Source organism: Calonectris borealis, chromosome 8, assembly GCF_964195595.1.
Source record: "Calonectris borealis chromosome 8, bCalBor7.hap1.2, whole genome shotgun sequence".
NCBI lineage: Eukaryota > Metazoa > Chordata > Aves > Procellariiformes > Procellariidae > Calonectris > Calonectris borealis.
The window spans coordinates 29,969,780-29,996,461 of record NC_134319.1 but is presented as its reverse complement, the minus strand read 5'-3'; the positions used below and the strand labels follow the sequence as shown (position 1 = coordinate 29,996,461).

Here is a 26,682-nt window from a genome sequence, read left to right as displayed (position 1 = left end):
GGTGAGTACTTGCTCGTGTGTGCTTTGTCATAGTCGTTTTACTAGTTTTTACGTGGTCACAGCTTAATAGCAGTGAAGAGGCAATTCAGCAAGCAAAAGCAGATTTGCCTTTACCTCTTCTGAAAACTTTCAGTTGACTTCACAAAGATGTTGACTATGTACCATAGGTCTCTTTCAAAGTAAACAAAAAATAACTGGTTGGTGGTCTCATTTTAATTAGCAATTTCACTGAGATTCATTAATGAAATTACTTGTTTGTTTCTTTTTATCACATAAGAACATGGGATTGATTCTGCAAGATGCTAAGTGCTCCTGAGCTTTGCTTCTTTCTTTGCTTTTGTCTGGGCCAGGGATGCTCAGTACTTCTCAGGATCAGTCCTCTTTTTTATATGAGATGAAAATAATGAAAATGCTACAACTTTGAGGGTTTCTGCTCACTTTGAGGGTTTTGCAAAGTCTCAAACAGAAAGAAAATGTTATGCAATTAGTACATACTTAAAAGGAAATAAAAAAATCTAGTAAAAATAAGACAATGAAATTTTGTATGAATAATTACCAGTATTGAACGTCTTCCTGATGTTTTCATGTGCAATTTGGTCAAACAATGCTCAGGGGGTAAAAGGTCAAGGTTTTCAAATGTGACCACTGAGTTTAGATCCCTCAGGTGATAAACCTGACATTTCAGCGTGTCTCCTATTCTGCTGTTGTAGATAAGAGTCCTAGCATTTTTTGAAAACTTACTCATCTTTTTGGGGATAGAAATCCAACCTCTTCCTCCCACCAAGAAATTGCTAGTTATTTTTGAGATGTTAGTTAAAATAATCCATTAACTTCTTGGATGCGATGGTCCCCCACAGCCTGACCAGCATGAGTGGCATTTTTGATGTAATATGTGGTTTGGAATAAAATGAAAAAAGTTGAAAGGTCTAAACGCTGAAATGGCTTCAAAGACTAGTCTCTCCCCTTTGAGGAGAGATTTGCTTCTTATCTAGCTGTGCTGGAACATGTGTCAAATGCAACAACTGTCATCACTTTGCAGTGTCCCATAAAAGGAAAATTGACCAATTATCTGACTCTTCAAAAATACACAAATAAAATGAATGATTTTTTAATTAAGTGAATGTTCTCTCTCTAAAGAAGTGGAGAAAAAGCTTGGTGTTTTAAATTAAATGTTGAAACTTGATTACTTTTGGTATAAAGGACTTTGCTGAACCTTTTATTTTAAAGATAATAAACAGATGTTTGTAAGTTAATTGTTTGGAGTTGAAAAGAATGAGAATGTTTCTGAAATAAAACTTCATTTTTGCAATTTGCTATTTCAGGGAACCAATCTACCGCCTTCAAGGCAAATTGTACGAGCTAAGTTCTGTAAGCTTTATTGTGCTTTTTCATTTAGCTTCTCAGAGGGCAAAGTTTGTCTCTAACTCATTGGTTTGTTGAATACTTGCTATTAAACTATTTAATGTTAAACTGTCTTGTCTGTAACACTTCCACAACAAAGTATAATTGCAGTTCATCACTTAACTGCTACTAACCTGCTGTTACAAGTATGAACTAGTATAACTTAAAATGTTGTAGAAAACTTTGAATAAAATTAATGTTTTTATAATTTACTGAGTTTCTCAAACTAAAATGACTAATTGGTGTTTATTTTATTATATAACTGGAAAACAGTTTTTATTTGATGTAAGTGCCTCTATTCATAGTAAACCTCTTTTTGAAAGGTGGGCAAATAAGTTTCTGGTAACCGAAAGGAAACATTAGCTCTTGCGTAAACGAACATGCTGTTTATGGGTACAGGTACTGTTCTTGGTATTTTATTTATGTAAAGGAATTACTTCTAATAGAAAAAGTGAGTTTTATTAATAAACTTAGAAATATTTAAAGCCTTTTTAGCATTCTTTTCATAGCACCAGGAGGATCAATATATCATGGACAGACTCTTTTCTAACCCTTCCACCTCATGAGTAAATAAATATGTGAATGCCTTTAATATTACTAATTAGAATTAATTGTCTAAACAGCAGTTAATTTTATAACAAGTTACTCCTGGTTCAGTGATAGTTAGGCGTAAGAAGTAAATCTGTGTATCGTGTACATTCTTTGGTAATATCTATGATGAAAACATATATATTTTTCCAGTTTGTTGTCACATTATCAAGTTATATTAGTTATCTTTTCAAACAAAGTTAAACTAAGCTTATGTTCAATAAAGGAAAAAGGACTAGGCAGCACTGATTCTAACAGCAGTTGAACTGAATCTCTTGGGAGATCAAGATCATTAAGTTTTCCCAAAATAGTGGGATGCTCATTTGCAATCCATTGCTTTTCTTTTTTTGTAGCTTGCTTTAAACCGGAATGATGCAGATAACTATTAACTATTTCTGTGTATCTCAGAAATAAGATGGGCACAACAATATTGCATTTTTGGAAGAAGTGTGATGCCAATTCCTCTTAACATGTTTTTGCTCCTTTTTCTTCTACTACTAATTTATCCTCTCACGCTTAATCTTTGGCCTTTTTTGTTTGTCTTTTTTTTGCTACCGCCTGAGGTTTTGACCTGACTCCACAAAGTTTCTTTTTAAGCCACAGGTTAGTCTGTCTTCTAATTTGCTTGAAATAATCAGTGTAATGCTTGGTTTTACACAGCACACTAGCAAGATCTGGTTCCTGAAAGCTGACCCACTCTTAACTGTGTATTTTGTGTATTGAGATCTGTTTTGGTGGCTAAAATTTAGTGTTTTAAGCTCCCCTTCATGATAAACCTTTGAAGATGAAGGTGTCATTGCTGCATGTACCCAATTGATACTCTGTGTGTGAGAATGCAAGATACTCAAATTATAGAGGATTGCGTATAATATATATGAAATTCTGTTTTGTGTTTTACTTCTGTGGCAAAATCTGCTGCTGTGGAGAAGGGGCTTAATCTGAACTATGAGTTTCAAGTCGCTGTCCCAAGTGATTTGGAGGTTTGGGTTTGGCTTTGTTTGACCTGCCTCTTTTACAATGTTACTCCAGCAATCTGATTCAGGTGTTCTGGACACAAGTAGCATTCAGACCCCATCCGTTGGCCTGAACTATAGTGCTAATAAGTAACTTTTTCCCTAGTAACCCCTTTTTTCTTTTTAATCCTGCTTTGTAGCATACTTTGCTGCTTCTTTTCTTCAGATACACTAAAATCCTGTTACCTTGCATGACCCAGGAAAAAAATGTGTTTACAGAATTTTTTTAAGCAAGTAGATGGAAATGGAAAATTGCCATGGTCAGTGAGGTAGTCATGAAAAATCATGACAAGGCTGTTCTGTTAAGGAATGCCAGTGTTTCTGTACAAGAGGTGGTGCCCGTGGACAACCACATGATGCTAAATTTTGAAATATCCTTGAATGAGACATGCTGCTGTTGAATTTTCACCTTATCAAGACTAGAGAAGTATTGCTGTTCTAAATGGCCTTTAACGATACTTTTTAGGTTAAGATTCATGATTGACTTATCACCTCAATCTTTGTTTAACTACATTTTGGAAGCATGTTTCAGTTTTTCACTACTGAGTGCTTTGCTTCAGTAAAGACTAAATTTTTCTTTAAAGTAGACACGTGTTTAGGACTTAAGCCACTGTCATTATTTTTAAGTTATGTGATATATTATGCAGTGATTTTTGGGGAAACAATGTCACAAGATCTCGGCTATGTTCAGTATCAGAACAGATCTGATCAGTTTATGGTCTGACATTTGGCAAATTACAGTGAAATACTGTATTAATTTTCCCCTCTAGTCTGTTGTTCCTTTTTAGCCTCTGTAGTGTGAGAATCTTCATATTTGAACCCAAAGAACCAATAGCTTGTAAGGATGCCTCACAGAGTAGTTTTTGCAATTTTTATTCTCTCAACATGCTTACTATTTGGTAATACATGTTGTTATGACAGTTATTAGAAGATAGAGTAGTGCTGGGAGTTGTGTTGCATGTTCAAAATTATTTCAATGGAGTTACCTAACACAGCTGTAACAGAAGTTATGTTAACTCAACAAATGCTGCTGCTTGTATTGCTGTGGAAGTAGCCAGTCTCATGATTTTCACACTTGTACTTCTGTCTGCCCAGTCAATTTCACTTACCTCTCACTTATCTGGAAATCATCTTTCAAATACTTCTTTTAAAGAAATGGAACACTTTCTGATTCTTTAATGTATTTCTTTTACAAATACCTTATTTGATTTAATGGAATGAATAAGTCATGCAGCAATACATAAAATGTACTTATTGTGTCAAATCCTGCTTTCCTGTTTATCCGTGAAGTGGTGGAGAGTTAAGAACAACAGATCTGATTTGGGTTTTGTGCAGCTGAACTATCAGAAAATGACTTCCTTCTGGCTTGTTCGTGTGCATTCGTACCCTCTAAGTTTCATTTTTCAGACACCCAGATTAGGTATCAGGACCCTGAAGGAAGGAACTGTGTCATCTTTTGTTCATCCTGTACATGGAGTCCAACTACCGGTCAGAATATTGTCTTCACTAACTTCTGGCAATGCCCGTATTTTTCACCTTCCTGAAGTTCATAACTCATGTCACTAATATCCGGTTTGCACAGAGTGACATTTAGAAATACGATAGAAGATATTGAAATGGATCTCTTAAATCCAAACCAACCAGAAAATGAGCTAGTGAAAACAATAATGAAACACACTACTTTCATTTTTCAAGCTGAACTACTATACAACGTAGCTAACACAACAGTTTAAAAAAACAACAACACCCCCCCAGTCAGAGTTTTTTTAACATCAAAAGTCTCTTTGAAAATCTTTGCTGCTTATTGCCCATGGAAGGACATTTATTTCTAAAATATAGCTTGCGTTATTTTTTTGAGAAATTGGCCGTAGTCTAAGATGTAATTCGGCTTCTCTGGAAAGTAAAGCCATGTTTCCTAATCTCACTTTCTTTTGCACTTACACCTTGATCCGGTATCTCCCTCGCACCTGACTCCAACACTGGTATACTGAGTATTTTGAAAGTGTAGCTTTTTGTAGTTAACAAAGTGTGCCTGGGAAACAGGAACAATTCAATGAAAAGAACATGAGGCTTAGCATACTAAGCTCATCTTCTCTCTCTTGATGTCCTCTGGAACTGCTTCCAAGTATTTTGGATAATTATGATCTGTTTTAGTGTCCAGGATATTTTAGGGAACACAGTGCCCTGTTTTCTCAGAGGGGTATAGATAAACAGGTCTAGAAATTTGCACATGAAAAACACATACCAAAGATATTGCTATAGCTTGGTGCTCTGCTCTTCATACAATGTTGTGTGGGAATGACAGCTGGATCTAATCCTCAGCACACAGGGTTTTTGAGGAAACAACTGGCAAATTCCTTCCTTTACAAGACAGTGACCAATGTTTGTATTAGCAAGTCAACTTGTCTCTGTCCACACCCAGTGATGGTTATGCATCTATGGGGAGATGCGTTGGACTGCAGCAAGACAGTCTTTTGGAGCTATGCAACTAATGTAGTTTCCTACATTAGAAGTATTAAAAGCTTCATTACTTCTTAAATGGCTTGTATAGTTTAGATTTTAAAATCTTGGCTTGGTCTGTTCTGAGACCTCTGCCACAAATGCGTTCTTGTCAAATTGAGAAAATTTGACTCTTATTAACATGCTACAAAGCCTATGGTAATGATGAGGGGAAGCACTGAATGGAATAAGCAGAGTGTGCTACTTCCCTTCTCTTTTAAATGCTCATCACCTGCAAGGTTCTTGAACATGCTACTTGGGTGTTTCTTACTGGTTTGCTTCTAGAAACCACCTCTTTATCCCTACTGTGACATCTGTCTTCAAATCATAGAATCATTAAGGTTGGAAATCTTTTACCCTCTCTAAGATGTGTGTCCAAACCAGTTTTCAGTAGTGTGGCTGGCCCGGCTGCCTGTGCTTCCTGTTTGTGGATATGTGCTTTAAAGGGAGCAACACAGCATTTTCCCTGCAGACAGCAGGGTTCAACAGCATCCTCTCTCATAGCCTCTTATTTCAGTTTCTTTACAACGTGGGAATAACCACCTTTGCAAATTTGCCATGAAGTATTTAGTCTGCTGTAGTTGCGGAGCTAAGTTCAAGTGGTTGGGAAACCTTAATTTCCTGGATTTTTTCCTAAAATTTCTTCCATTTGCATTTGTGTAGTTCAGCACAGAAAAAAATGAAATTAGCTTGGTTCCACAACTTGTTCTGTGGCAGCTGCCTGAAGGCCAGTACACTGGCTACATATGCATGTTGCTTGTTTCCTGTTAAAAGTTTACTTCAATAAACGTTGTAAATTAAAAAGAGGATTTGGTGGGTAATCAAGTTTGTATCAGTATGTTTCCCTTAACTTGCACTCGGACAAGCATTCCTTGTCTATTTGTACTCAGTAATGCCCCCCCTTTCTCCCCCCCACAATGAACATGAATATTAAAAATAATGACAAACTTCTGCAGAAACCTTTGTGGTACAGGCTATTCCATCCAGTCTGCTCGTGCTATACCCTTGAGTCTCTCTACGGGAGTCATGTCCAATTCTCTCATAGCTTACTGAGTCTTCAGAACCAAATCAATGATTTCTTAGCGATTTTCTTACAGGCTGAAAACCTGTAGACTGTTTTTGGATCTTCAGTGGTTTTCTTACACTGCTGGCCTGCTTGGTAGTGACTGGGAAAACATGATCATCTTATCTGAAATTAAATTGATACTCTTGGATTATATGCATTACCAATACTTTAACCAGATTTTCAGGTGCAACTTCTGATCTCTTTCTTTGGTTTAGTTATAAAATGTAACTTACTCCCTTGCTCTGTGCAATACCAAAGCTGTTTTTTTCAGGGAGCTTACATGAACGTGCATGCTGAATGTGAGTGAATTCCGATTCTGAAACTCTTATAGATGACAAGGAATAGATATTGAGCAATGTTTTTCTCTGGTTGCCTGTTGATATTGGAGTTACTAGTCTTGTAAAGCCCTATGAGAGGAATGTCAGCGTCTTGTATATTTCTCTAAAGGCAAGAGGAAACTCATGTTTGATCACACAAGTCCATGCGTGTGGGACTTGTTGAGGGAGTTCTGAAGGGCTTCTCTGAGCACTTCTTTCCATCTCAATACTTTATAGGCAGGTAAAGGGTGTTGCTGTGAGGAGAAACAGAATGGCTGAAGTTCCCTGCATCTGTGTGATTGGGAGAGGTCTGTTGTCTTGTTCAGAGTATGATAGGAAGGAACATTTGCTTTCTCATATATGTATTGGAAAGTAATAAATGTTCCAATAAAATTGAAAGTTTCTATGTGATCCATAAACCAGTGATCATTCTCTCTTCACCTCCAGAATTCTCTCATTGCTCTTAAGTTTTCTTTTGTCCCTCTTTCTCTTTGCATGATGTAGCTTCCTGGCCTTCGTGTTTATAGGTATGCTATTCCCATCTGTTCTTTCATCTTTGGCTTGTATCTATTTTATAAAGTTCTGCTTTACCCATTTTTTCCCTGATTTTTATTGCTGCCTTAGGGTTTTTTTTTTCCTCTTTTCTTTTCCTTTTCTACCTGATGAGGAAATTAGCTCTCACATACCTCTCCTTACTGCTTCCTATCTTAATTTCAAATTAACTGTAGAAGACTTCTCCACTTTGTCACTTGATTCAACCCCTTCTGAAAATTCCAAATGTGTGCCAGAAGCCACTTGCTTTGCCAGTATCTAGGTGCTTTTCCTAGTATCCAACTTTACAAATGACCTTAACAATTAGACTAGAACAGAGTAGTCATATATAAAGTTGTATGGACTTCTACAATGTGTTATTATACAGCAAATAAGCATCTTCAAGTTTACACGATCCTTAATGCATTCATACTTGCTGTAAGTATAACACAATAATACTTAGGCTTCTCTCTTTCTCCAGCCTTTTGACTGAAAACACTATATTCACTTTGTTATGGTTTTTTTTTTCCTTGAATGATAGGAATGTGCAAAAACTCTTGAATTTGCCAGACACTGAAAAAATGCACCTGTTCTTGTTTTATTTAGCAAGTCTTTATTTAAAAGAATGAATGCAGCAGGAGAATTATGTCCAGTGAGTAATGAACTAAATTTGTACCTGACTGCACCTCTGCACAGGTCATCCGGAAAGGCTGGCTGACTATCAACAATATTGGCATCATGAAAGGAGGATCCAAGGAATACTGGTTCGTTCTAACTGCAGAAAGCTTGTCCTGGTATAAAGATGATGAGGTAAGGAATGAATAACTTTTTTCTACTGGGGAAAAAAACCGCTATTTATTCAGTCTTCCGATATCAGTTTAAAATATTAAATCAGCTTGTACAGACTTGAAGTGAAAGAATGTTTTAAGGTTTTACCTGTGTTCTTTAAATTTTCTGGTTTTGATTCATGGAGAATGCTGACCCTCTAAGACTTCTGTTGAAATATTGGTAACATAAATACAGGGTATTGTGTGGGATGTTTTTGTTTGTTTTTTTTTTGTTTTACTTTTTTCCTCTCTTCCTGTGGTTTCCACACACTGGTTTAAAAAAAAAAAAAAAAAGCCTGTTTTGGAATGTTCTGGTCATTGTCCTATGCCTGTTTGGACTGCTCTTGCACATCTACTGTTAAGTTGATCATAAATTGTCTAGATTAAGTTACTTCTAAACGTAACTAGAGCAATTGATTTAATGGTAACAGTTTTTCTCCGGCCTCATATTCTGAGAGGATGAAAAGCCTGTCTGCAGAGTTCTGTAGTCAGTCGCTATGGATTTCCAAATTTGACAAAAAATGCACCTTGGTAAGAAATGTCGCTGCTGATCAGTAAATCTGAGGTGAGTAATATGAGAACTGGAAAAAGCATTTCTATGATAAGCAGGGCATCCAGGTTGCTTACTTTATTGAATATGTTGTTAGGCAGCTCGTCTGTTCTGTTTAATTATTTTTTCAACAGTGTTGGTAATCATGCGCTCTATCCAAAACTCCAGCAGTCGTTTTGTTAATTTTTGAAGGTTAAAATGGGATTATGTGCACTATCAGCTGTACAGTAAAGCCCTTGTGTGTTTTTTTTTTTTTAAGGTTTGTGTTGGTTTTTGTAGAAAAATTGGGCTACATTTAAAAAAACCCCAAACTATTATTTTCTGATTTTTTTAAGTTAAATGTTTTCAGCAAATATTTAGTGATTTTTAGGGTGAACCAGTTCATTGGATGGAAGAGGAACAGGTAAAGAGAGAGTTTTAAATGAGTTCTAAAACATCACTCAATCTTTCCATCTTATTCTAAGTAATAATGAAAACACTGGCTTACCCTAGCAAAACAGGGAGTTGGTTGATGGGAACTGTGCAGACAATTCATGTTCTGTTTAAACTACCTAGTGTTTTACTGCAGTGGATTTTCTAGAAGCACTGGGGAGAGGTCCTGCGATGCATGTACCTAAGCCAGAGCTCTGCTGAGTCCTGCTATCCAGAATGTGGTGCTTATCATAGGTAGTTTCTTCAGTAATACTGCTGGTGGTGGAAACTGCGTTGGTCAGTAGTGTTGTTTTCCTGAGTCCGTAGCCATTTTGGGATAGATCTTAAGATTGAAGGACAAATTAGGTTAATCTTGAAGATTTTGCCCCTTGCCCTTTTATTTAACTTTTAAAGGGATTCAAATGTATTTACTGTAACAGGAAAATGAGTGCATGTCAGAGAGAGGGGAGAAGCCAAGTGCTAAGTGTCAAGAGGGGAAGTTTTGTTCTCAGATTACTGAAATATAATTTGAAGTATTTTATTGTAATGACATAAAAATGAATTAAAAAGTGCAAAAGTGCCTGTATGAATTTAAAAATTTGAAGCTGTTGTTTTTTGTGATCTACCTTGAAGCTATTAGAACTTGCTGTCTTGGATTAGGTACAGGTAACTGTAACTAAAATAAGATAAGTGATGTGGTGAGATTAACACCCCTTGCTATGTTCTGTCTCAAGCAATTGGAGGTGCATCCAAGATGTGCTGTGGCAATTTTTAAGGTGGTGTTGGTGTTGCTTTTTTGAGTCTGACCCTTGTGTAGTGTGAAATATAAAAATTCCTGAAAATACTTATGGAATGTCTTCTGCTATGCAACTTAAAAAATAAATCATTTGTTTTGATAGTCTGCTAGGGAGAGTCACCTGGGAATCTCAGAATAGTACATGGAGGGAATGGCCATTGTCTGATTTCCATATGCTTATTTTAGAATAATGTCTCTTAATTGTCAAACAGTTGTGTTTTGAGAGTCATGAAAATACCAGTAGTTCATTCAGGGCAATATGGGAGATCACTCGGGAATTTCTTAGGGTGGTAAGAGAAGATAATAGCATAGTACTATTCCATGCTTTGCTGGTGGAAGAAGTTCCTCCTTAAATTCAGATTTGCTGTATAATTTGATTATTCTGTCCTGGGAAAGAGTTCACAAAGTTATGTTGGATTTTGTTTCTTTCTTTTTTTTTGTTTCTTTCTTTTTTTTTGTTTCTTTCTTTTTTTTTGTTTCTTTCTTTTTTTTTGTTTCTTTCTTTTTTTTTGTTTCTTTCTTTTTTTTTGTTTCTTTCTTTTTTTTTGTTTCTTTCTTTTTTTTTGTTTCTTTCTTTTTTTTTGTTTCTTTCTTTTTTTTTGTTTCTTTCTTTTTTTTTGTTTCTTTCTTTTTTTTTGTTTCTTTCTTTTTTTTTGTTTCTTTCTTTTTTTTTGTTTTTCGTGTTTTTGTTTTTCGTGTTTTTGTTTTTCGTGTTTTTGTTTTTCGTGTTTTTGTTTTTCGTGTTTTTGTTTTTCGTGTTTTTGTTTTTCGTGTTTTTGTTTTTCGTGTTTTTGTTTTTCGTGTTTTTGTTTTTCGTGTTTTTGTTTTTCGTGTTTTTGTTTTTCTTTTTTTGTTTTCCCTTTGTCTTCATCTTTATTTTTTTTTTCCCTTTTTGTTTTCCCTTTGTCTTCATCTTTATTTTTTTTTTTCCCTTTTTGTTTTCCCTTTGTCTTCATCTTTATTTTTTTTTTTTCCCTTTTTGTTTTCCCTTTGTCTTCATCTTTATTTTTTTTTTTCCCTTTTTCTTTTCCCTTTGTCTTCATCTTTATTTTTTTTTTTTTCCCTTTTTCTTTTCCCTTTGTCTTCATCTTTATTTTTTTTTTTTCCCTTTTTCTTTTTTCTTTTTTTTATCCTTTATCCTTTTTTCCTTGCCCCCTTTGCCCCCTTTGCCCCCTTTGCCCCCTTTGCCCCCTTTGCCCCCTTTGCCCCCTTTGCCCCCTTTGCCCCCTTTGCCCCCTTTGCCCCCTTTGCCCCCTTTGCCCCCTTTGCCCCCTTTTTTTTTTTCCCTTGGCCTTTGTCAGTAGGACTTAAAAAGTTAGTAATGTCTGTTTTAGATGCTTTCTGAAGAAGGTCAAAGCCACAGCTTGACCACTAGGTTAGGCAAAAGACGAGTGACTTGTTTCAGAAACAGAACTACTGCTTCTGAAAATAAAGAAGCAAATATTTGATCTCCTGGCTGAATTCCAATTTTTATAATTACATTCTGTCTCCTTAAAATGTTGTCCCACTTTCAGCTTGGTTTGGTGGTTGTCACATCCTGTTCTCAGATGATTATTGAAATGGCTGCATGCTGTAGTATTTCCACCCTGGTAAGATACGTAGTCTTCAGTGATGTGTGAAGTGATACCCATGTTTATGTGTCCGGACTGTGCCCGGGCTCAGTACGGCTGTGCACGCTGTGAGGTCGTAGGGAGTTCAGATCCCCCGTGCCTCCCACTCGGGTCAGTCACTTCTGCCGTCCTTGCACAGTAGCAAGAGCCTCTCCATCGCAGCTGGGGAAGATGCAGAAGGTCAGGTCTCACCTTTGTTCTCTTGTCACAGTGATGAGTTTGTTCCCCCTGTGTCTCTACCCCTGAGTAAGGAATGCTATAGCAGCTTGTGTACCAGAGAGCTCTGACAATGTACTTTACAAAGCTACAGTGCTTGCTAGGACCTCTAGGGCTGTGTACCCCCTCTAGTGTAAGCTGAGCCCATTTTCTGTAGTCTGGAATTTACTCTGAGATGAAAATCACTCTCTGAATGTAAGTGGTTGCTTGCTACTGCCATTAGAATGATGTAAATTTTTTCCTTTATTTGTGAGCTGCAGCTTTTATAAGTGAAGAATCCACAGTGGAATGTATTTTGAAGCAAGTGACTTTGGCAAAAGATTTCAAAATTTGTTGTATATCAGTACCACAAAAGAAACAATTGGTTTCTTGACATGGTTTTGTTGCTGCTCAAACATACAACAGGATCTTATTCCTGATAAGAGGCAATCAGTGCCTAAGAATGCTTTTTAGGCTTGTAATTATGGAAATATCAGGTTGAAGTTTGAACAATGTGGTTAAAGCAGTTATAGTATCAGTTATGTGAATACTAATCTGGATTAGTTTCTGATCCTGCATACAATTGCTTGTGTTCATAAATTTGCTGCATGACCAGTACCATGACTTTGTCCTTTTTCACTTCCTTAAAATGAAGCAAGGAAAATATTGTATACCACTTTGAGGCTGTTGTAAGTGCGTGCAAGATTAGCATATTCACTGACCTCACAAACACAGATTTCTTTCGTAGAGTATTCCATGTAATACTAGCTAAAGTGTTATAAGGCATACCTACACACACACAAAAGATTAAATCTGAGCATCTTAGCTCTCAGTTGTTACTGTTTTGTTAAGGTTCATTTTAGAGTCAACCTGCAAATGTGAAGTTTGTGAATTAGCCACTTCTACTTTAGGATAAAATAGACTTTGGGAATGTGGAACACCATCCTAGCTTGTGAAGTAAAAAGCTCTTTATTGTAAACAAAAGGATGCTATTTGTAAAGTGGTCAGAGAACGTGATTTTATTATTCTTTCCAAAGCATCCAGAGATTTCGTGGGCATTATTGGTGTGCAAAGGGTGCCAAGCTGGGTAAGAACTTCTAAAAATGTGAAATTTATATTTATTGGAAAAATCCCCTTAGTCTTATTTTCAGATAAAATATTTCCATTTCCTATTTCAATAGGAAAGGATAGTATTGTCAACATCCAGTGATAGATGCAGTTTGTGTTATAATTTCATAGTTTCTTCCCAGTTGCAAAATTCTGTGTGATTTGGGAGGGAGATATGAAAACAAGTGAGGAGGTGAGAAAGTGGAAAGGGGAGAAGTTACTCTAAGATCTGACATTGTGTATGTTTACAAAATTAACTTGCCACATAATAAGCTGCTCTCAGCTTCTGTGGCTAGCAGGAATGTTAGTGATTCTTATACCGACAATAATCTAATAATGCAAGTTGCTCGAGTTATGTCTGAGAAGTAAATGGGAGGACGAAACGTACAATGGTGCCACAAAGCTGCGTATAAATAAAACTTATTGTTAGTGAGTTAATGAGAACAACTAGGAAAAGAGTACTATAGGAAGCACAGTAAAAATTTCAGCAGTGGGTTTTATTGTATTTTATAGGCAGTGTTGGTTTGACTCTAGGTGGGTTGCAGTACGTGGCTTGGTTACTGACCGACCGTCTGAGATCCAGAGTGACTCTTGGCTGGAGCTGTTGGTGAAGATGCTCTGGTGTGTCAGAGCGGTTTCCCACTGGCGGCTGTCCCTCAGGCTGGGTTGTCATGCGACTGCCTGTCTGTGCCTGCTGTACAGGTGAGAGGATGTTCTGCACAGCAAGTGTAGACAGGCAGACACATGACAACTCCGTCCAGCCAGTCCCTTGGAGCCATCACCGCTGGTGTGCAACAGTTTGTACCATTCCAGTTTGGGGGGCTTTGTTGGGAGGGGGAACACACATAACAGAATTAAACTTTAAAACATTGGGAGCTGTAGAACAAGAACATAACTTGATTTTATTCGGAAAAGAAGCATTTCAGTACATTAGTTGTCATAGAGCTGACATAGATCAGAGATGCGATTTCAACAGACCGGTCACACTGAACATTTGGAAAAACAAAAAGGATTGAAGCCATGGTTTATTTTATATGCAATTCATACAGGATTTTGCCTGCATATTGTACTCACACATGGTAATTTAACCAGATGTTTTTACTCTTCTTGGAAGCACAGAAATACTGAAGTTCAAGATAAAGGATATGTTTATACAGTACATATTTTCTAGGAGCAGATAAGTACAACGATCTTGCATGTTAAAAATAAAAATCTTTCTGTATAAATGAAGGCAACCATTTGCACATTAACACAGTTAAAGGGAATGTGCTGTAAAGAAAACTGGTTGCATTTTATATCTATTTTGCTGATATGTTAAAGCTATACACTTATAATGATATTTCGTTAGTACTTTGCTTTGCATATTATTTAAATTTAGCTTTCTCTCAAAATCTGTACTTTGTAAGAAAACAAAGTGACTTTGTAGAGCTTCAGTAAGTTTTTCAGTTAAACATAGACTATGATACAGACCAAAAGCATGCAAATAGCATCATTTTACATCACCAGATGTGTTGCTTTGCTAAACTTTCCTGTATATAAAATACACACAGTGACTGTAATCCGATTTAGCAATGACATTTGCAACATCACTGGGGTGTTGTTTCAAAAGGTATAAAACGTGCTGGAAGTTTAAAAGGGGGAAAAATAGTTGTATTACTTTTCCATACAGATTAAGTGATTCTGTTTTATAATGGTGTTCTTAAATCACTGTTGCTCGCTAGTGCCTCCATAGGTAAGCAACAAACTTGTGCTTTCAAACCCTTCTCAAACATATCCCATACAGAATAGCAGCAAAACACTTAAGTTCCAGCCTGAAAACTGATTATAAAAGGGATGAATTTACCAAATGGCTAAAAGTGGGGATAGTGTTGAGGTTTTAAATTAGACTAATAATAAATTAATATGTAATTATTCAGGTGTTCTAGCCCTAATCATTATTTTGCCATAAATAAAAAGATGCATTTTAGCTAATATACAAGTTGAAGTGTACAAATTAAGTTTATCAATTATATGAATAAAATTTTCCTTGAACCTAACAAGATGGAATAAGATGTCTTAAAAAAAATGAATCAAGCACAAAACATGACTAGCTAATTCAGACATGAAAAATTAATTTCAAGACATTAAATATTCTTACTTTGACTTTATAATACACTTACTGAAATTTTTGTAGTTCTAAGTAAAATTTTAAGTGTATGCTTTAAGTTGGCATGTCGTCTTACCCGCTTGACCATTTTAAAGAAAAACAAAAGTGGCAAATTACAAGTACTTTTAAAACAAATATAAAACACTCCTTGTTTTATAGATTTCATCAAATTTAATGTCTGCATTTAGTTGTTAAAGAAATCAAAGATCTTTAGTCTGGGAGAAAACTAGGTCTCAGTTTCTGTATTATGGATCCTTCTTGAAATAGCAAAGAATTATACAGTAAAATTCATTGGCAACCTATACTATAAAAGGATTGGAAGAATAAAAGTATGCATTTTAATTAATAGGTTTTCTATTAACAGCTATCAGGGAAGTTATGCTGGGAGTAAAAGCTGTAAGTGGAAAGATTGTGCGGTCTTTCTAATTGTACACAAGGAGAATTCATCAAAGAATCAGCAGAGAGCTTTACATCTTGAACTGAGGCAAATTTATTTCACTGGATACTACTAACGACTGGATAGTTATCTCCACTTGATTCTTATTTAAAAACTGATATTCCCTGAAATTTTAGTTCATTTGCTAAAAGGGCCTTAACATTTTTGGGTGCTCTATCTGGTTGATTCATTGAGTGAGTAAAGGGCTCGAGAATATTTTAGAATACTCGTAACAAGCAAACAAAAAAATCTCATGATTGCCAATATCATTTTTACAGAAACCTGTATTAAAGATCTGACTTTAAATATTGGTAGCTTGGAAATTGAATTGAGAATTGTATTCTCTCTAACTGTGATCAGGACTCTTTATTTAAGGGCAGGTTGTTATTTTTAGATACTGTTTTGCAATGTAGCGTAAAATGCAGTACTAAGTACAGTAGCATTATTCAGGAAAGTTTCATTCTTAACTGTGGCATTTCCTGTCTTTTTGTAGGTTTAAACCTGACCCTTAATATTATTTCAATCAGGATTTTTTTTTTTTTAATAAAGTACAGTTCAGGAAGCAAAGCCTTTTGCAAGTAAAAGTAAAGTTATGCTCTTGATTAAAATTTATTATTTAAAAAAAAACACACTAAGATTTAGGGGTTTTTATTTTCCAATCTGCTTAACAGATTTTGATTAAAAGATTACAATAATTTAACATTTTATTTAGAGGTTTGGAATTTTTATGCAAGTATTTCGCTATTTTGGTTATAATATTTCCATGTAGCAATGATACTTGGGTGGTCTGCAGAAATGCCTATGGACGCACGGTGATAGTGCAGGAAGGGGGGCAAGGAGTGTGGAGAGGATAGCAGTGTCTTTTAGTCTTCTGAAAGTACAGTTGTGTTAAATAGCACTGGTAACGGTAATACAGAAGATAACATGCAACTTAATGACAAGGCAGAAAAATGTCAAATGACATGGTTTTTTTTAAAGTAGCTGGTTTTTTTCGTATTTGGATGCTTATTTGATCTATATTTACTTCTGTAATGTTAAGTGACTTCCCCCCCTTCTTTGCTTTTTTCCTTTTTTTTTAACATTAAAGGAATATATAAGAAAAGGTTTGAAATATTTTTCTTCCTCTTCCCTATTTAATTTTGTTGAGTGTACTAAAAAAATTGTGCTCCTTAAAGATGAAAGAAAGTCCATTATATTGAAACACTCATCTATTTAAATGTTCATACTGGCTTTAATTTGCTTTTCCTGTTTTTGTGCATTCTGTGGTAATATGAACTGTATCATTTAGTTCATACAACAGGCTTAAACATTGAGATCGTCCTGGTTTTACAGAACTCTCACCATGATTTAGTATGTATTGGATCCTGCTATATTTTTTAGTCATTGCAAAAAGTAATGTTTTTGGGGTTTTGTTTTTCTTCTCTTGAAATATTTGTATACAGCTGTCTTGTGTTTGTTGACATGCATATTTAAAAGCTCTTGATTTATAACTACGGAAATCTTTTCTGTATGATTATGATCAACTAGAAATTGTTTCAACTAAACCAGCACTGTTTTAAGAACCACAGAATCACTTAATTCACTTTGAAAATGTTTTGATTACTGAGCCGAAGTAGATATACTTCCTTATTCATTCCTAACAATACAGGCTTTCTTTCCCTATCTGTTGCTTTGCACACTGCATTTCCCCCCCCCCGCCTCCTTTCCAAGCCCCATGCCAAGGGGGCCTCCTAGATCTCAGCCTTACAGTCTAAAAATGTAACTTTGAAGAGTCATGGGTGTATGGGAGGGGAATCACTTCCTAAATGCAGAAAGGTCATTTAAAATAAAGATTAATGCAAAGAGTGGACTAGAGATAAGAGAAACACTAGTTCCATATGTTTTCATTGTCCTTGCTTATTTAGCAAAAGTTAACGCAGGCTATCTTCAACAGTATTTTCACGGAGAGCCTATTATTGACTGGATAACAATACTTCCTTTCTTCCAGAATTATAAAAAAATAAAAGTAGCTATGCAAGTAAGCACTAGATAGAAAAAATATTTGCAAACGATCATATTCCCCTTGAAAACTTAATTGAGCAAGTTTCTTAACAAGATTTGAAAACATTTTTCTACCACTTAAACAAAATCTAAGTCATAAAACTTTTCAGATTTGCTATGCCTAAACCAGCAATCATACCTAAAGAGAGATTGAGAAATATTAATGCAAGTTTGAATCTGGTTCCATTCCTTTACTTTCTTCCTGTCTCTTCAATTTTTCTGTTAATAACTACATTTAACAGTGTGTTGTAAATCCACTTTAAAGTAGAAGATGACTAAAAATTCTGTCTACTCATACTATAGTGGATTAAAACTCACTAATTTAATCCTAAATATAATCTTCTGTGAAATAAAGGAAGAGAGGGTGGATAACTTATAAGTGTATATATACGTTAAAAAGGAATTCTTTTAGTCAAAATACATAAGCTTTGATGGGAGGCTAAGGGAAATGACAGTGCTAGTTCTTGCTTCGTAGGCTTTAAGACAGCCAGGATAGGCACAGGCACGCTAATGCTACGCGACCATCTTTCCCCAGTAGGACTTCTATTGATTATTAAAGGAGCAATGAAAAAGGTAACAATAATACACAAATTTAAAAAAAAATTGTACAGCATCAAGGCTGTCTAAAATATAACACACATTATGCAAAATTGGCTGGTTATAATACTAATGGCTGCATATTTATGCTAATTCTTTTTATAGTATAACTATTCAAAGCCTTCCTGGCAATAATGAGCACCATATAGATGGGATTTTTTTTCCAGTTGCAGTAGTTTGTTACTAGTGTTAACTTTAGGGGAGCTGACTCTGGAGTTCAGCTGGTATCAAATTGCAGCCCAGACTTTTTGTATTATTTTGTCCGTGGGGATTTCATTCAGCCTGAGGGTTTTTTTGCCCTACCAGGACAGCTGGAAATTCACCAAAGCAAACTTCTGCATTCGTTTACAAATTCCATTTTTTATCAGTGGGATTCAGGACAAAGTAACTTATCATTTTGAATGTTAGAAGAAATATCAGCAATTTAAAGTATACATGAGAGCGGCAACAATCAATTGGTGCTGATCACTTATAGGCAATGGCCAGCCAGGTATCGGGATGGAAAGCTGTTTGTTCCGTTTTATTTATTTATTGGGTTTTTTTCCATCACATCCTGAACTTTCAGAGGTAATTTTTCCTGACAATTAAAGATTTTGTATTCTACACGGCAGAAGCCTAGCATGGAGTAGTCATAGATTTCCTATGGTTTCCCTCCCAGTTTTCATTAGCACATATAACATAGGTTACTTGCAAAGAAGTTTCAGCTACATATAAAATCTAAGTACAGTTCTTCCAAAGGTTACAGTAATTTAAAATAATATTCATGCATGCTTTTCTATTATTTTATTATGTTAAGAGAAAATAATTTCTTAAAATTGATCTTCAGATCATAGTTCACAACAGGAGCTATTCAGAATACATACTTCTAGCAAGTCTTTTCTGCATTAAAAAAAAATTATATACTCCTTAAATATTTATACTGATTGCTATAAGTAAAAAAAAAAATATTAAATTTACCTTTTTAGTTTGTGGGGGAAAAAAGCTTTATTTTAAATTTAAAAAAAAAAAAAAAAAAAGAAAAAAAAAATGACCGACTTTAACTCTACTCTTGTACACTTCTCTAGGTAGTATACCTCTAGGCAATATACCTCTCTCATTTCTTGCATAGGTTTTAGTAACCATCAGAGCTCCATCTTTCTTGCAGTGATGACTGGAGGAAGGGGGGAGGGGAGTCACCTAGGTTCGCCAGGTCATAGGCCAGGTGTTCTTCCAAAGTAGGCCTTACCAGAATGTCTTCCCCGCTTTATTCTGAAGTCCTCCTTTTTCACAGTGTCCCTTAGCGTTTCTTATTCCCTAGTGTGCAAAACCTGTGAAGAAAAATACTGTATATGAGATCTGAAAGGAGCAATAACTGTCTTCTCCTTGGCAATAGCAACTTGCGTCCCCAATAGTCCATGCCGCTGCTTTCCCTTGCCCAGTCTAACCAATGTGCAGACTACTGTACAACAGCATTGTCCTGAACAGGTAGTCTGAACACTGGGGCGACGGAGCAGGATCTCCGGACGCGTCTATTTATTTATTTTAAATCCTCTTTTAGTCTCGGGGAAAAACTGCCTTCCTGCATCACGGGTTGTGCTCGGCTCTCCCTCACACTCTGCAGCACTCACTGAAACACACTGAAGTGCTGTGATTTCCAGTCTTGACGTGGCACATTTGCAGCAGACTGGGGATCTGGCAATGAATTTAGGACCAGGAAAAGGGGGAGGGCTGGGCCTGAGAGTCCATATATGGGATGATGTCACCCTGGGGAGGTTTGGGTATGCACTGTGCCGCTGGTGAGACCGCTAGAATTGCCTGCTCTCAGACATGGGTCTGTGTATAAAATGGTACCAGATGTTTTAGTGTAATGTTAAGCAGTCATTTCATCTTCAGGCCAGATTTTTTTCTTCAACTGGGCAGGAAGTGGGCCCCAGTATGGAAAAGCTGTAAAAAGTCAAGATGTACAGTTTCACTGCAGCCAACGGAGAGCGAGCTAATGTAGACGCAGAATTTGCTGTTTTGTGAAGGCTGAAAAAATGAATTTATAAAAAGAATTCTGCTCGGGAAGCTAATGCAATAAGCCAGTGCTTATTTTCTTTCTTTTTAATGACTCTAGTTGTGTTTTTCTATTTTGGCATTTCAGACCAAGAAAAGGGCAAATAGGTTCATTTTTTCTTGGAACTGTCAGCGGCATGCAGGCTGCCGAGACTTGAACAGTAATTAGAGTTACTTCCTGAAAGTGAAGCCCCCATGAAAAGTCTGGAGAAATGTTCTTTGTCATAGCCTCTACATGAGTAATTAGTTCCACATGTGGCCTTCCTATTTCCCTTCAGCTATTTTGGCTGGCTGGTTGAATACTTTGCTATAGCTCAAGACTTAAAGAAGCTTTAAAGTTTTCATTTCAAGCATCCACTGTGAAAATAGCTATTTCTGGTGTCATAATAAATTGCTTCTGGTAGATCAGTGCTATTAGGCCTGGCATTGTTTTTCACTGGTAACCCTGCTGGTCCCATTTTTCCTCTAATGGTGCTTGGTGGAATTATCCTGCTAAATTTTATCTTTGATGTTTACCAGATCTATTGGATTTTGCCAAGTATGACTTTACCGTAGATTTTAAGATATTCTCCCCACAGGCAACTATCCTTGTTCTCCTGTAAACTTTTTTGTCTTTGTTAGTCGTGCTGTTGAATCAAAGTGGTGTACTTGTGGTTTGGGTTTTTTTTTGTTTTGTTGTCTCTTTTTTTTGTTTTGTTTTTTTTTTTTTTTTAAATCTGCCTTAGCCCATGGTCTAAAACAACAGCTAACATATCAAGTTAGCTCTTCCGAAGTCAAACCTGCAGGTGATTGTGTATCGGTCTATATACGCACTGTATGGAATTGTTGCCAGTAGCTGCTCTTCTGCCTAGAAGTCTGAGGGAAATGGCAGTATTGGGAGTATATTCTGAAAGGTAGATCTCCACCAACTTCCTGGACAGGCTCGGAGAGCCATAGCTCCTACAGGCACGCACAGAGCAGGTTGCAGAACTCTAACTTCAGGGAGAATGAATGCAATAAACGTGAACGCCGGGGAAGCTGGAATCACAATCTCAGGCCAATGGAAAGGAAAAGTGACCTTCAGGCTGCTTTGTGGTGGTGGCAGGCCAAGCACTGTGTGTCTGTTTCAGATTGTGCATCCGATTCTACCGTTTGGATTCACAGTGGGCTAGTGTGTGTTTAGAGGTTTTGGGTTTTTTTAATTAGTGAAGGTAGAGGTTTGAAGAAGGTTTAGAGGTTTAGAAAGAGGTTTAACGTGCAGAGTGCTTGGCTTTCTTAGGAACAGCAGCACCACATCAGTGTCTAAGAGAAAGTGAGTTGGTGGGTAAGAGCTTTCAGAGATAAAGCTGTTATAACGGAGAAAGTAGAGCACACCATGGATAAACCAGGAGAGCTCCTCGTCTGCATATCACTGCATGTGTAGGAGCTGGCTTTTTTATTATATTCCTACTTGGCACTTACCTTGTGGAAGAATAGTATGATTTTGGAAAGATTGAGTAGTGAGAAATTTTTGTGAGTGGGACCCTCAGTATAGTGGGTCAAATTTTCCCCAGTGAGGAACCATCAGAAATTAATTGCTGCATGTGCCACCAAGAGCAAGAAATTATGTTGTCAAGAAAAAACTGTTCCAGGGATCTTCTTTCCATACCAGTAAAAGGGGAGGTAGGCTGAATAAAACAAGAGGCAATGCGTTAATGAGCCAAGCAGTCTTAAGGGCTGAGGGAAGTGAAGTTTTGAATCTTGCTGCCGAGTGCAGCAGCATTAATCTGTGAATTTTTCCCGAGATGGTTAAATAGAACCAGAATAGCTCACCACATTGCGGCCTGGAAATTCATTCCCTGTAAGTTTTGTTTCCTGGCAAAAGTAGAGCTCCAGAGGAACAGAGTACAAGAACAGGGGTTTTGGGTTGTTCTGGGTGCCCAGAAAGATGCTAAAGCCTTGTCGGGGAGAACCTCTAATATAGTGCAAAGCTGTTCAGACCTCTTATGCATGTTTTCTTTCCTTCCTAAGGGCTGCTCAGCTAGTTACACGCATCTGTGTTAGACATTTAGACCCAATCCCTCCTTTTCCACTTGATCTCTATTTGGAAAGGAATAGGCCCAAAAGGCAATCGACATTTCCATTCCTTCTGATACCAAGTTCACACTATACTTGAAATATTTGAAATCTTCCACTAAATAGCTCCCCAGCTATACTGTGGGATGTAAAACTGCTTCTGATCAACTTCTGAGGCTCTCATTTAGTTGTAGTTTCTTAAATGGCAGGCCGCTTTCATGGTTGCAGTAATCTTGACTCAGAGAGTCAATATCAATAATAAATTGTTACCCAGAGCTTATCCTAAGTGCCTTCTCAAGGTGGTGATAAACTTTCATTTTTCATGAGTTTATCATCATGCTGACATTTCTGTCATGTCTATGAACTCAGCCCAATGATTAAGTTATTTTCCACAAGCCTAAAATATTCTTTGATTTTTAACTTGGAGGAAACCAAGGATTTTGAAAAGTCCAACTTCTTCATTGACGCTTATTTGGAGGGCTACCGTGAAAAAGAAAATAGCTATATTTCTGCTTGATTGTTTTCTTTTCCTGGCAGACTGCAGTGTAGTGCCAGGCCACTCTTCATGCTGGACGGGATGGGCATCTTTGAAACAGCTATGAAGTGTGTAGCACGGGAGCTATATGCTTCTTGTTGTTTATAAAACATTCTAGGCTGCATTTACGCTACTGAAGTGGCTGAATTGCTGCAAATGTGCATTTTTACATTAAAAAAAGTTACTGTAGAAAGTGTCTGGACAATTGTAAATTTTGTATCTCTATTTTTCAAAAGCTGTATGATCCAGGGAACTACAGAACAGTAAGTGGGATGTCTGCAGCTGATAAATGAGTTGAAATAATAGCAGACAATTGAACGTAGTTATTTTTGAAATTCTGCAACAGAAAGTTGTCTGCCATTATTTGTTCTAGGTTTTTTTGCACATCCAGCAGTAAAGGTTAACCCTTTTCAGCACTCAAGAAGCTAAATCATGATTTAAGAGGATTAGAAACAGGAGGCATAGGACACAGGGAACAGTACGGATAGGCTGTCATTGTCGTCATAGCAAAAAACCACACAAAACTACCTCCAGGGTCTGATTTTGTAGCTGAGTGAACAAAGCGAGTGGAGAATTAAATGCCAATGAGAGTGAACAAACGCAAAGGAGTAGTCTCAATTTGCAGAAAATCCCCCAAGTTATACTGTGAAATTATGTTCACTTTTATCCCGAATGCTTGGGGTATGGATGCGAGAAAAGATAAGGATAACGTGGGGAGAGAAGAGGTGAGGGTGGAGGAAGTATCAACGTGTGAGCTGAGAGTATCTGATACGTGCTTCTATAGAGTTTGTCACCTTTCTGTTAATGAACGAATATCACTGATGGCTGGGCAAGGTCTCCTGCAGTTTGCCATCCTGTTGTTTCTTGGTGCTCTGCTGCAATCTGACCCACTAATTTTTTATTTTAATCTAAAAAAACCAAAGTATGCCCCTTTGCAATTTTGTTACTTCTGGCCAACGCATGTAGGAATGATCTGTGCTTATAAGCAGCTGTGCCCATTGTTATGAGAATGCATTATGTGTTGCTCACTTTCACCTTGAGCTTGTACCATCATCCTCATCTGTTGATTGTAACGTTATTCCCGATATCTGAAAAAATGATGTGGCTGGCAGCAGTTTATCAGTGCTGGTTGAAGACCCCCTTTGGTAGAGACCCCTGTATGAAGGCTATATGACTGCTAAGAGCCACATCTGTAAGTGCTGCTTGGTTTTCCAAGCAGTCTGGCCTTGGTATTGCACATAGTGATTTGCTCTTTTATGAAATACTTTACTCAGCTCTGTATGTGCTGGATAATGTGCCAGCCTAATGCCCCTCTGTTGTGTAGTTCCTGTGAGTAAAACGTAATGGACAGGTGAAAACTATAGCCCCTAAACACTGTTCCCTGTTCCCAGTCCTTTTCCCTTCCCCTACCTCTTTTTCACTTGCCCCCTTTGGCCTGCTTTCCCTCCTCGGACATAAACTTGGATGCTTTAGTATATTTACTCTTCCACTTACTCTGCAGACTTTCTCTCCCCGGTTCCACTTTTCTGCTCTGCATATGTGCTTTGCCTCACACTTCATAAGAGTTTGCAGGAGAGACATGAATGGGGAGAAAGCGGAGCTGGAAGGGGTCAGTCCAGCTATTTTGGGCATCTAACAGAGTTGAAATTCATAACAACTAAGTTTAGGAGCCCGTCTTTCCTATATCTTCAGTGAGCAGGGGACAACTCAGAGCCTGTGAGGTGGATACCTGTAGTTAGCCAATGTCGATATATGCCCTGAAGTATGTGAGGAACTGAACAGGAGGTTCAGTACTGATGCCACTTTTTCTTACCTCATCAGCAGTCTGGTTACTTTCATCATTTTGTGCTCTGTATTGTTCAGTATTTTTATTGCCTTTCTGGGCAGTGGTCAAAGTTTACCAATGCATAATCAGAAACGTTGGAAAATAACCAGAGTACCATAGAGCAGGAATTTTCATATACAGGTGACTTTGCTCACTGTGTATTTTCCAGCTTAAATTTTGTGTATGCATTCATGCACATATTTAAACATCTGCACTGATTTTTTGGTAGTAAATTGTTTTGGGGGAACCATGTATGCTCAGCACAGCGGTAACAAGTGATTATAATGACTGGCAATGTTTAGATTGCATATAAGTTATTTCATTCCTGCTAAAACAAATAGCTGCCTTGTTGAATTGTTGTGGCCTAATGGGAGGTATTCTCTCTGCCTGTCATGTTTTTCTTCAGGAAAAGAACAGGATATGGAATAGCTTTGACATTTCCTTAGTCATTGCTTACTCATACACAACACACAATTAGTGGAGATGCAAAATTAGCTGAGCTAAGTTAATTTTCAGAGTGGTGGTGAAGAGCACGATGCGCCCTGGATTAACACTGTCTTCTTTCTTGACTGCTGTGATCTCCTTGGACTTTGTTTTAGCCCTGAAGCACGTTAGTGTTAAGCTTCTGGACCCTTTATAAACCCCAGATGTGTTGCTGAAAATCAAGTGTTCTTTTTCCTCACTCAGACTCAAATGATTCAGTCAGGTTACCACATCACTGGAAGGTCACTGCTTCTCTCATAGAAGATGTCACTTCTGCTACAAAGTGATTGTAGTATTCAGTAAAGTAAAATAACTGGACAATAAAAGGGGACAAAGCATTTGACTGACTGTAGGGGCATGTTGTTTACTGCTTAACCAAAACAAAGATACATAATGGATAAACTTGCAGTGTTTTTTTTATTTCTTTTTTCATTCCTTTCTAGAAAAAAAACCTCTTTGAAAATAGAACTGCCTGGGTGACCAAAAAAAGTGTATACTTTATAGAAGTTTCTAGTTAAAAATCCTATGTCTTGTTGGGTTTAAACTGCTGGTTTTGTCTAATTAGAATTTGGGGTTTGATTTACCCCTTAAACATATTTTTGTGAACATTCTTTCTTCTGCCCAACTGAGAGACAGTTTGTTGTTACTTTTGTGTTTTTTTTCCTGGCAAAATTTTGTATTGCAGCTATTTCTATGTTTCAGTAACATAATACACTCTGGGGGCAGATCTTGGAGATCTTTGACTCTAATGAATACCAGTCACGTGAGAGCAAATACATGATTTATTACTTGAGTATATTTTCAATAGTAATGCCTGGAGATTTTTTTTTTAGCGGGGGGAAGGGAGATCAAGAAAGAGAAGGATGCAGTTGAAAGAAATTAGTGGCAAAGTGATGTTAACTCTCACCTCAGTTCAAGCCTGTGGTTTGCAATGCCAACATTGTGAATGATCCCAAAACAAAAACATCCATCCTTTTCACATTTAAGAATAATCTCAAGGGAATTGTGTTGTAGAAGCAGATCTTAAAATGAACACCAGCAATATTGCTAAGGGCCTCTAAAATTGAAAACCATTTCTTCTAGTATTTATTGTCTTTGGCAGAACTATTATCCTCTCTTTATATTAACTGCTGCATGAAGTGTCGTCTTTGTCTTGCCAAAACTTCTGTTCATAATATAATTTTTTTCTTAGGTTGACTTGCTTTTGATAAAGACTTAACAATAACGAGCCAGGTTCTTGAACGTGAAATCGAGAGTTACTTTCCTGAGGCTGAATATAGAAATCGGTCATTTGTGCTGTGCAGAGATGTATGCTCTAAGAAGAGATGAATATCAAAGAGCTTCAGCGTTGCTCCAGCTCTATGAAATGTATTGAGTGTACCCACATAACAGAACCATTCATTCTCTTTTATGACTGAGTTCTAAATCACGTTTCCAAAGATTAATAAGTGATATCCAAGGAGTAGTCACGTGAGTAATATTTTGTCCGGCTTTTCTGTAGGTTCTGAAGATTTAATCACCTGTTGTTACTCTCCGACTTGAGTATGTAGGCATAAACATTTAAATTAGAATGAAGGGTCAACTTAAAAGCATTCTGATTGCTCAAAGATTTTGAGGTGTCCTGTGAGATCTGATCTCTGC

At 36.9% G+C, this 26,682-nt stretch overlaps 1 protein-coding gene across 1 annotated transcript in view; it reads left to right on the top strand.

Annotated features, from left to right (window-relative positions):
- Positions 1–26,682, top strand: part of DNM3 (dynamin 3) — a 183,096-nt gene that overhangs the window by 47,757 nt on the left and 108,657 nt on the right. The window contains exons 15-16 of the mRNA XM_075156733.1: positions 1,323–1,352; positions 8,112–8,225. Of these exons, the coding sequence (XP_075012834.1) occupies positions 1,323–1,352; positions 8,112–8,225 (144 nt within the window). The remainder of the gene's footprint in view (positions 1–1,322; positions 1,353–8,111; positions 8,226–26,682) is intronic.